The 11,772-nt window shown below is 35.2% G+C and overlaps 1 protein-coding gene across 1 annotated transcript; it reads left to right on the top strand.

The window, feature by feature from the left end:
• Positions 1–971: 971 nt before the first annotated feature.
• On the top strand, positions 972–10,388 carry LOC145605600 (uncharacterized). The gene is made up of 5 exons (XM_081661674.1): positions 972–1,171; positions 3,085–3,636; positions 5,555–5,643; positions 6,329–6,428; positions 9,746–10,388. The coding sequence occupies exons 1-5, from the start codon at positions 1,022–1,024 to the stop codon at positions 9,941–9,943; spliced, it is 1,089 nt and encodes a 362-aa protein (XP_081517800.1). The 5' UTR covers positions 972–1,021; the 3' UTR covers positions 9,944–10,388.
• The last annotated feature ends 1,384 nt before the right edge of the window (positions 10,389–11,772 follow it).

The following is an 11,772-nucleotide window of genomic DNA, read 5'->3' on the forward strand; positions in this document are numbered from 1 at the left end:
AACCGATCCGAATAACGTCACACCGTATAAGAACCAAACCCTTTAATGAACCGAACCAGTTTTAAACCGAAATGAAATCAAACCGAACCGAAATCAACCGAACCGAAAAAGAACCGAATTGTTTCTAACCCGAAACCGCTTTCAACCCGAACCGTTTGAACCGGGATAAAAACCGTTTACACCGAGCCGTTAACAACCCACGACCCGTTTGCACCAAACTGTATATAAACTGAACTGTTTATAAACCGAACCGCTTGCAAACCGAATCGTTTTATGAACCAGACCTCTTATAAATGAATCGGCTACAAACTAGTAAGATCAGTATGGCTAAACTTGAAACAGAACATGATATGTATTTATGAAATCAATGAGAATTTGTATATAATATGATGCCTATTTATGAAATGATGAAGTCTCTACTTAATATAAAACTTGTTAACCAACAAATGGCTAGCAAGTACTATCAAATTTCAAACTATTTAACTGCTCGAATCCAAAAGACTCGATAAACAATCGATCTTTTGAAACCGAAAACCGACTCGAACCGTAATTTAGTAAACTCAAAATGGAACCGATCCGAATAACGTTAAACCGTAGAAGAACCGAACTAGTTATAAACAGAACCGAAAAAGAACCGAACTAGTTATAAACTGAACCGAAACTGTTTGAACCGGGATAAAAATCGTTTATACCAAACCGTTAACAAACTACGACCCATCTGCACCGAACCGTTTACTACATGGACTGTTTACAACCCGAATCGAATTAAAACCGCTCAAGAATAAACCGAAACTGAATCGAACCAATAATTATTTTAACCAAACTGAAACCGACCCGCGAGACACTTAAACCGATTTTAAACCGACCAGATTTAATACCGAACCGATTTCAAATTGAAACGAACCCGAACTGTCAAACCGTTTTGACAGTACTAGGCCTAAACCTCAGGCTGCTTAGTTCGAAAACCCCTCCTTGCTTCTTGCTTTTGGCTGCCTCTCTCTATCTCCTCATTTCCTCAACAATGGCGAAAGGCGACGATGCAAGAATCAAGAAGAAGAATAAAGCCAATCGTAAGAAACTTGCTAAGGATCCTTCTGCCGTCTCTTCTCGCGTTGCTGCTCTTATTGCCGCCAAGAAGCGTCGCCAATCTGGCAAACGCCGCAATTGCCAGGTTTACTGCTTTTCTTTATTCTATTTCATTTAATTTTCGTTTATTTGCTGTTGTTAAGAAGTTCTTTTTATTGGGTGTTTTTAATTTAATTTTGTGTTGTTGTGAATTTACATCTTTTAACATAACTCAGGAATTGTTAATTTGATTAATTTTGTATTGTTGAATTTACATTTTATTATTGGGTGTTTAAATTTGTAATGTTGTGTTTATAGTTTAATTTTGTAAGGTTGTGTTTATAGTTTAGTTTTGTAATGTTGTGAATTTGCATCTTTTAGCACAAGTTTTAACTAATTAATGGTCAAAATTAAATATCATTTGTTATTTTGAAATCTATGTAGTACTGCAGTGCTCAATTAATTGTTTTTGTGATGATTGCAGTCTGCAATTTTACACTGTGAATGAGAAAATCATCATGTTTTTGAGGTTCCGTAGATTATATGGTGATTGCTGATAATTTATAAGGGAACAATTATAATCGTTGGGGGGTTTGGAAAAATTCCGGTTTCTTTTTTTTTTTTTTTCGTGTAGATAGCATGAAGGAAGAAAATCATAGGAAAATTCTTAGTTTCAATTTTGGGTTTATAAGGACTAGTTGAATGGAAAAAGACATATTTTGGTAGGATGGCTTACAAGAAACTCTATGAATTAAGTTTAGCTTAAAATTTGTCCATCCTAATTCCATTGAATTGGGTGTACAATAGATTTTTCAATCATTTCGCTTTTTTGTGCATCTGTTATGGTGAGTCTATGATTGTGAAATTGACTCCATATCCCACGTTTGATTTTGATTTTCTTTTTTTTTTTTCTTTTCTTGGAGTTGAAATTTGGGGGTTTGGAATAGGGCCAAGTCAATGACACTTCAAGGACAGGGTAAATGCAAAAAAAGTTGACGACCATTGTTCAGATATTAATTCATCATTTTTATATCAATTTGCAAATGAAAGAGCTACCCAATATATACTCAAGTCTTAGAAAAGCTACATTTTTCTTTGTTTCCTTTGTTTCACATGCAATCCTTTCTAACTAATATGATGTACATGGATATTTGCTTCCAAGAAGTTGACATCGTAGACATTAGACTGAAGAAGGCATTGTTCTAAATCGCTATTCCAAGTCCTGGTAGCTTGAAGCTATATGTTGAATAACTTTATGGTAGGAATGTTTTTGTGTGAGCACTTGAGTCATCATTTTTGGTATAATATTGCTTATCTAATTCATAAAAACACTTATAATCTACATTGTAAAGTAGAGTAGGTAGAATTAACAAAGTTGGCTGGGAAAGAAGATATCGTTGATAGTAGAGTAGACATCTTAATGACATGGCTACATTGTAATGTTTTGGCTTGAAGGAAGTTCTTCGTACAAGCAGATTGTCAATGCATCCAATTTGGAAAAATGTTGACGAAATATATAAATACTAAAGAGACCAAGTTGCTTTATAACAATAAAATCTTCTGTTTACGTTGCTGTGCTCTCCTCCATAATAGAAAACTATAGGTCTGTCTATTTTAAGCTGCCATAAACAACTATGCCTTCTTAAATTTAATTTCTATCGTTCGTAATATAAAAGAAATTACCTATGAATTACTAGCTCCTTAAGTAGTTTGTTGGCACAATGCTTAGAAAATCAAATGGCTTTATCTTCTCCCTCTTTTTATATTTTTCAAATTTTTACTTCTTAGTCATTGCTCCCCCCTTAAGAGGAGTGTCTGACCTTTTAATTCTTCTTGTATTTTGTTTACTGTTGTTTTTATTTTAGCTTTGTGCTTTACATTTGGGGTTTAGTAATTATTATAAAGCGTTACTGATTCTCTCTACACCATTCTTTTGATGAATGTATGTACTGTTTGGATAGCCTATTAGCCTGCTCATTTTACATCTTTATCTCTGATTTTTAATCTTCTACTCTATAGGGCATGTGCTATAGTCTTCCCTCACCTGAGGATCCTTTCAACGAGAGACATGGAAAAGAAACTATTAGCACCAGAAAAAACAAACGGCTGCTTCCAGATGTAAAAAACAAGGAAATCTTAAAGAAAGAAGCCAAAAAACAACAGAAAGAAATGCTTTGTGGTGATCAAGTGAACTTAAAAAATCAAAAGGAAAAGAAAGCAAAGCTAGGAGATGGAGACTTCAATGATTGTACTTTAGGAAATTTTGGCTGTCCGTCTAAGTTTCTTTGCTCTTGCTTGAACTCTATACGGGATTCTTTGCTTGGTGATGGCGTGCTGAATAAGGAACAGGATAAACCTTTGTTTGTTGATTCATGGGGAGTTGAATTTTGGAAGTCTTATTCCATAGGTGCCGATATATTAGAAAACAGTGGAACTAGTCCTTCTGTGCAGCAAATGGCCTGGATAGCCTCCACTGCAGCTGACAGCATTTCACAGAAGGAGAAGGATGGGGTATCCTTCTCCAACCCGTTCCTGTTATATCTTGTACCATCACAAGAGAAAGCGAATAAGGTTAGTTTGGCATAAAATTTTTAAATTTAAATATGGATTTTTTGAATTCTCAAGGATGCATTCTGTAAGGAACATGTCTTTAGTGATCTACAGCTTTGTTTTTACTCATATATCCAAACAGCGATGATGTCATTGTCGGCTATAATACTGGTATTGTCTTCGTGGTGAAACACATGCATATATGTATGCTAAGGGACACATCAACACTTGATTAGTTGGTTTTCATAAGACTCCGTCCTCGTATTTGATCTGGGTGGATATATGGTGAAGGCAGTCCCTTTTTAACATTTAAATGGGTGAGCATTGATCCAAACAGAAAAAAAATGGTGTCAGGAATGGATTAATCAGCTATGTTCCTACTCTTATGGGATCAATAGCTTCTAAGTCAGAATACTTTAAGATGAAATCTAGGTGTGATAAGGTGAAAGTGATGCTTGGCAGTTAGCAATGACTGAAGAGGATGGGTTTCTCGTAGTTATAATTGGGTTAAATAGAGAATTTTCAATATATGTGATCTCAACTTTGAAGGGCATATCTCAATTTCTACTTATCCTTTCATGAAGTTCCTATATGCAAATCTAAGCATCCCATCTTCATGTTTTGATAAAGCATGTATAATAATATGGCCATTTGAAATTGATGTGTCTTGTGGCAGCTACCTATTTATGCCTCATAAGCTAGCACTGTAATTTTAAAAGTGTACCTTAGGGGGTGTCTAGAACTCTAGTTTTTTTTTTTTTTTTTTTTTTTTTTTTTTTTTTTTTTTTATGGAGGTAATGACGTTAATTTTTAAAATCCATCCCTATGATATGTATTTATTTAGACCTGTTGTCTTATCGATTGAAGTAGAAGAAACTCTAAAATTTCAATTGAAAACTGATATTTTGATATTTTTGCAGGAAATATGATGTAAATACTCAATTTAGTTGTGCTTTGAGTTTGCAAATGTGTGTGCATGTGCCTCATGCCTCAGATTTTAGGATCGTTTGCACCTTTATAGGCCTTGTGGTTTTAAGAAACTAAGATTTATTTGGTCATGTTAGGTGATTTTTAGATTAAGACTTCAGTGCATCAGCATACCACCAGCCAATAAAGGCAGCCCATGTATATGACACATCTGAGTATCATGGCTGTGTTTTAGCACACACTGGATTACACTTCAGTGCTCAAGCTTGGGAAAGTTGATTTAATTACTCTTGATCTAGTCTTTTGGTTAATTTTTTTTGATGGTAAGGCTTAGTGTTACCCGCTGTTCACGAACCAATCCCATCACTAGCAGAGTTGGTTGGCTATCTAGAATTGCTGGCTTTTTGGGGTGTGAATAGCTGAAAATGCGATTTACTTGATCAAATTGACTATCTAATGTACAGTAGATAATGTAATTGTCTCATATGAACTATTGATCTATTCGAAAATGCTTCAATTATCACATTTCAGATCTAGGATTTCACCTCTATAAGCAATCAAGATGATAGGGTTTTTGTTCACAAGCGTAGTTTTCCGCCTTCCCTCTTCCAGATTCACTCTTTTTTTATTTTTTGGGTACTTGCAATCATTTTCTACTTTGTGCATGTGTGTGTGTGTGTGTGAATCACTTTTTCCAATTTAGTTTCAATCTCTTATTTCATTGCCTGCCTTTTGTGTGGTTTCTTTAATTTCTGTCGTGCTTCTGTTCTCTTTTGTTTGTGGCAAAATTATATATCCAAACACCATGAACCTATGGTTGCTCTTATCTTGTATTCCAATTTGGAAGGTTTAAGATTCTAAGCAGTTACTACTGCAAATTTGTATATGGGATATAAATTAATGTTCTTGCAGGCTACAAGAAGACAATTTAGTCTTCTCTCCTGATGCACAGATTGTCTTCTTTAAGGTCTTGTAAGTTTTCTTTACTTTGATTTCTTTTGTGTTCTTTCAGGTGCGTTCTTTGTGCAAGCCATTAAAAGCTTTCGGCATTCACACAGTGAGTTTACATCCCGGTACTTCAGTGGAGCATCAAGTTCAAGGGTGTGTCTGAAATCTCCATTCTTTTTGCATTTCATACTCTTGTGTTGTCAATTGATGTGTTGGTAAATGACCTGTATACTTTACATTTGTTATATACTGATGCACTGTCAGATGCATAACTGTTGAGAACTGGTGTAATTTATTGGAACTTTTTCTTGATTTATGATGTTACTGGTGTAAAACTGTAAACATCTGGATCTGGCCAATAGGCGCTTGTGCTTTTATGCCATTTGATCGGTTTGATGTAGGCAGTTATATTTGCTAGGATTTTATCTATATCCTATAACCTGGAAGTAACTTCCTGGAAAATATATAAGCTGTTTTGTTGACTACAGATATCTGTGCTTCTTGTGGAAAGCTTAAATAATCTTGGGGGAACTAGGTGAGGAAAATTTTCTCATTTTTGAGAAGTTGAATGACCATATAACTCCCAAGGTTTATATTACCTAGAAATTGTTGCTGTGTAATCTTATGTCAACCTCTAACGAGTAACGACCACTAACATAAAACTATTTTTTACTTTAAGAGGTCTCTCAATCATCACACTTTTTTGAAATAGGAGACTCAATGTGAAAAACCAATCTAGTCGTAGGTGCTTGGATTCTGGATTGAGTGCCATGTATTGCAATTTTAGCTTTATAAATTCGTTGATCTTTGGTTTCTCATGATAATTATCCTTCTGCAGCCTAAAGAGTTGTGAACCTGAATTTCTTATAGCAACGCCTGAACGCCTTTCGGAGCTTGTTTTGCTAAAGGCAGTTGATATTTCTGGGGTTTCTTTGCTGGTAATTTTTTTTAATTTTCAGTTTATTTATCAAGGCATATGTTCTGCTGATTGCTGCTTTCATAAGTTAATATTCTGTTTCATTTGGCATTTGTAACCCTCAAAAGCTTACTTTTCGAAGCAGAATTTCCTAAAAGGCAATTTGCTTGAGAAAATAGGGTAAGGAAGGTAGGGAGGGGAAATTGGTAAATATGAAACACTGAAAAGGAAGGACAGTAATGTGAGAGTTGTGCTTGTAGCTTTCAGTCTAATATTCTTTGTGTGTGTCCATTTGCCCACACCACAATAAGGATACATTTCCTTCTTAGCGGGACAAGGTGTGGGTGTGAGGCTGTTGTTCTTTTCACCTTATTCAAGGTGTTCTTATCTGATTTATTCAAGTTTTGGTTTGTTCTTAATCTTTCTAGTCCGGATTTCTCTAATTATTTATGTTTGGTTTAACTTGTTATCTTTATAATTTGTATGGTCTTGTATGCTTTGTACAAGATAAGTAATCTTACCTTTGCTCTTTTTTGGGTGATACATTTTGATTTTTCCACTATTCAAAAACTCTACTTTGACTAGCTTTTCGATTTAAAGTATGATACATATTAAGCATGAATAAATCATATTAAGCATGAATAAATCATTTTGACTGCATTATCTAATCTTGCTTTTAATTACTCCCTTCTGAAATTTCTGATTATTGAAAAGTTGAGAGTATTTTTTGTTGCCAAAGTGTGAGGTAGTTCGGTAAGTTAATAATCAGAAGGTATCCTTGTATGATTTAAAGAATAGGTAGTAGCAAAGATTATGTAAGAACCAAGATTCTCACTAATTCTGGCTGTAATTGTCATCTCATGGGCAGGTCAACTAGATATCTACTAATCTACTAATCTTAATACTAATCTTAATACGAAGTACAAGAGAATGTTTTATTATTACAAAAGAACATGGTAATAATAGTTTTGATCTAAAAAGCTATCTCTCGTGGAGTTTTAGGGGAAGAGGGGCCCTCATCTAGCCAGTCCACAAATTAACAGTGTCCCAGCCATTCTTTTCTGCTGTTTAGATTCTGTACAACACTTCTATATGCAAGGAATAAATCGCCATGATCTTACTTTCACCCTCTGATAGTTTATTCCTTATAGGCCTGGTTATTGGGAGGGTTGGGGCGGGTCAGTGCGGGTCAATAATGGGGCGGGTCATTTGCGGGTCACTTGAAATTTTTAGAGGATCAGGGCTGGGTCAGGGCCAAGAGGGTCAGGGCCGGGTCAGGATCTAAAGTAAAATTAAAGCAGGTCATTAATGGGTCAAGAAGTTGTATACAGAGCAAATATTTCTTTCTCTATAATATAAAGTTCCATAATTGTTTCCAAAAAAAAAAAAAAATTCCATGATTCTCTGCAAATCGTTTTAATAGAAAAAATATACACTCATCATATCGTATTGTAGATTTGAGAGTTAATAATTTCTAAATCTAAGTTTTTGAAGTTGAGAATTTGAAGAAAGAAATCATTTTTTAAAGATTATAAGGAAAGGAATGTTGAAGAAGGATTTTAGGTTGCGTAAAGCAATAGCAGGCGACGGATTTTTCGGTACATCGATGAGACGATGATGACGAAGAAATCTCCGGCGAAGCAAAAGACTTGAACTGTAAATCTGTATTTAAGAAAGAGGAGAGAGGAAAAGTAGGAGGGAGAAGGTACTTTTAATTTATCTAAATGGCCCTTTTAATGACCCTATATCTGTTTTCATTTTAATAGGGCTGTTTACAAGAGCCCATTAATGACCCCCTTTTAGAAGAGACCCTACATGAGCCCTGTCCAGTTAGATGATTTGAGGGTCGTAACCCTTTTAATTTGGCCCAACCCTGGTGCCCATTGGACTACCCTGTCCAATAACCAGGGCTAATTCCATATATGATTCTGATTCATCCACTTTACGTGTGATGCTCTCAAAATAAAGGCTCTAGAGTCTAGATTTTGGGAATGAAGACAATGCTTTGTGGAAGATCATTTAGCTCATTGCGGTGTTCAGAACTTAGGATGGTGTAAGAGACCTGAGAGTTCTTCTTGTGGTGTAGGAAAATAGAAATCCATTTCAGGTGGATTATATAATATGTCCTTGGTTGGTTTTAAACCTGAAAGTATTTCAACAATTTTGTTTTGGCTTGGCATTTGGTGTGGAGTTGAACCACTAGAAGCTCAATTTCTAGATTTGTTAAGATTTAAAAAGGTCAATGTCCCCAAGTTGTTGGTATGGAATTTTAAGTAGAAACATTGGAATGCTACCTTTTGAGATTTACTAATTATTGGGAAGAAGATTTAGTCTCAAGGCTTTTAAAATGACTTTGTGTTCAAGAGTTCAGGGAAGAAGGATGAGATGGTTTGGTGTCTTAGTAAGAGTGACTAATCGTTATGGGATGTTCGTAAAAAAAGGAACCTTCTTCGTTGCAGTCTTTGCTAAAGAAGAATAATCTGTTATTCATCTTCTCCTCTTTTGCCTTAGGGCTTATTCTCTTTGGCACTCATCTTTAACCTTGTTTGGATTAGCTGGATCCAACTAGACATACATGTTGCCCAAAACATAAGTATGAAACAAGGTTGGCTTGACGAAGGAAAATAAGTATGAAACAAACTTGGCTTGACGAAGTGTAGATAATGAATTTGTTGGTGCACTTGGAAAGATGGAAATAAATGCCTTTGTTGGATTTAGTTTCTACTTGTCAAGGATTTAAGTGTTTGTATAGTTGGAGCCTAGTTTTAATGCCCGGGCATCAATTGACTTAATATTGTAGATCAACAGGTCGCTTTAAGGCATGAACCTTTTTATCCTGAACCCTCCCTCATACATGAGTGACACCTCTGGTGACTTTTTAATGCAATTCTTATTTCCTGCCAAAAAGAGAGCCTATTTAGCCTTATATCATGTTACCTCGCCAGGTTTAAATTTACTTCTAAATTTCGGGCTAGGGATTACCCGAAGAAGTTGACCAAAGAAGTCTCTACTTTAAAAGTTACATGCTGCTATTGCATCATGGACTATTAGCCTAGAAGCAGCATTTTAAATTGTATTTTTTACATTTCTCATGCTAATGTTTAAAATAGGTTTGAATTCCAAGTTATTTATCTTTTTAAATTACTACATTTTGTAGACCTTTTTTTTTATTTTTTTATTTTATTTTTTTTATTTTTTTTATAAGGAACTGTACTCTTTGGGGAAAGTCATTTTGCTGTCATTGTTTTTTCTTTACCATCTTGTTGATGAGTTCCAGTTTCTTCAAGTTGTTGCCATGCGTATCTATGCCATACTGACTTTTCCCCTTCTATTGAACAGGTTGTAGATGGAATGGACTCTGTTTCTCATTGCCTTAATGAGGTAAAATGCATAAAAAAGTCGATAATTGGAAAGCACTGCATAATGGCTTTCCAGGGTCACTCTGATGGTTCCTCTTCTAAAGCTGTACAGAGTATTCTTAGGAAACCCTATCATTGTTTATCTCTGGATGGACCAAGAAAGAGTCAAGGTATCTGAACTGATTGTCGAATATTTGTAGTCTGAGATACAAAACTCTCAAGTCGTGGATTTAAGAGTACTTAATGCATCTTGGATTGGATATTGCAAAAATTAATACAAGGTACCATTCTAGAAAACAAGGAAAAGGGCTGGAGAACACATTTGTGCAACATATGTGCTTGGTTGTAGTGGCGAAGCTTGTGGTTTTATACTATCCTAATCAAAATGTTGAGCCTTGAGGACAACTGATGTATTTTTCAATTAGACTACTTTAAAACAGGTTCATTGAAAATTCCATTGATTTACTATTTGTTATTTGTTATTTGTATTCTGTTCATTTTAGGAAGTCATGGCTTTGTGCCAAAAGTTTTGTAGTTCGCGCAGGCTTTAAGTCAGTTTGGTTTGGTGGTAGACATTGGAGTTGATCCATCCCTGTCATTGATATGAGAAATTGAGAATGTTGAAAGATCATAAGATCAGTTAACAGTTGTATAAGATCCTCATTCATCCAAAAATAACAATTTTATAATGTTTGATGTTGATAACTTGGCAATTTGTTCACTTTACTAAAATGTGTATTGTAGAATTCCATCTCTTTCATAGTTATTTGAATTACACTATCAACATGATTTGTGCAGGCTTAATTTGCACCTATTTAATTGTTCTTGTATGACCTCTTCTTCCTTGTTTGTGTTCTTATTAGCTAGTTTCTCGTCTGCCACCAATTATGTTGATCATGAAAAAAGGGGGATTTTTTTATTCAATATAAAGCAGCTAAGATCATATGTCAACAAGCCGAATAATTTAAATTTGACTAAGATATTGATTACGACTAAGTGTGTCTTTTATTTTATTTTTTAAATATGGTAAATGAAAAATGTGACTTTTTTCTCTCTCTCTCTCTTTTTTTTTTTTTTTTTTTTTTTTTTTTTTTTTTTTTTTTTTAAACGCAAAATAGGATAATATTATATTAGAGCATAGTTAGATGCTCAACCAAAAGCAAGGCAGGAAGGCGCACGAGTAGCAGCCAATCCGTACCTTGAAACAGCTATACATAAGTTCTGAAAGTAGTGCTAAATAGGTTATAAGTTTCTACAATTATAGACAAAAGATATCCTGTATATGGCGTGTAATGTAGAGGGAATTATAGGACAGCAGCACATTGGAGAAGCTAAACTGAAGCATGGTAAGCTGGGATTTCATTGGCATAAGCTTCGAAGATTTCTGCAGGTGGATAGTAGTAAGTCTCCTTATCTCCTTTCTTCACCTTGGTTCTACCAAGCATAGCAAGTCTATCAACAACATGGTTGACAGTTCGCTTGGCATGGAAGATGGTGACAGTCCAGTCACGTTCCAAAAGGGAAGCCACATCCCTAATTACATTTCCAAGATCAGAATCCTTGTAATTGTTAGGGCTTTTAAGCATCTTAGTTAATGCATCGTTTTAAGAATAAGCAGCTGAATCTTTCTCTTCCAAGCAATAAGTAAGCCCTCTCTTATAACAAGTAACTCAGCATGGGCAGCAGACAAAGCATTGAAGTTGATGGCAAATCCATCCTGCCATAACCCCTTAGAGCATCTAATAGCTCCTCCCCACCTGCACTATCAAAGCTCATCCATGATCCATCTGTGTTGAGCTTGAAGTATCCAGTTTGTGGTGGTGCCCAGATTCTGCTAGCAGGGGCAGTAGATGATGATGGCAGATCTGAGTGTCCCTGTTTGAGTTTAAGGCAGAAAAGGTAATCCACTAGGAGTTTGTTAAAGGTTGATTGAATAAATAACATTTTTTTGATCAAATATAGCAATATTCCTAGTTTTCTAGATATGCCAAATAGCAACTAAAAAAG

The sequence above is a fragment of the Chenopodium album genome, chromosome 22, assembly GCF_948465745.1.
Source record: "Chenopodium album chromosome 22, dcCheAlbu1.1, whole genome shotgun sequence".
Lineage (NCBI taxonomy): Eukaryota > Viridiplantae > Streptophyta > Magnoliopsida > Caryophyllales > Amaranthaceae > Chenopodium > Chenopodium album.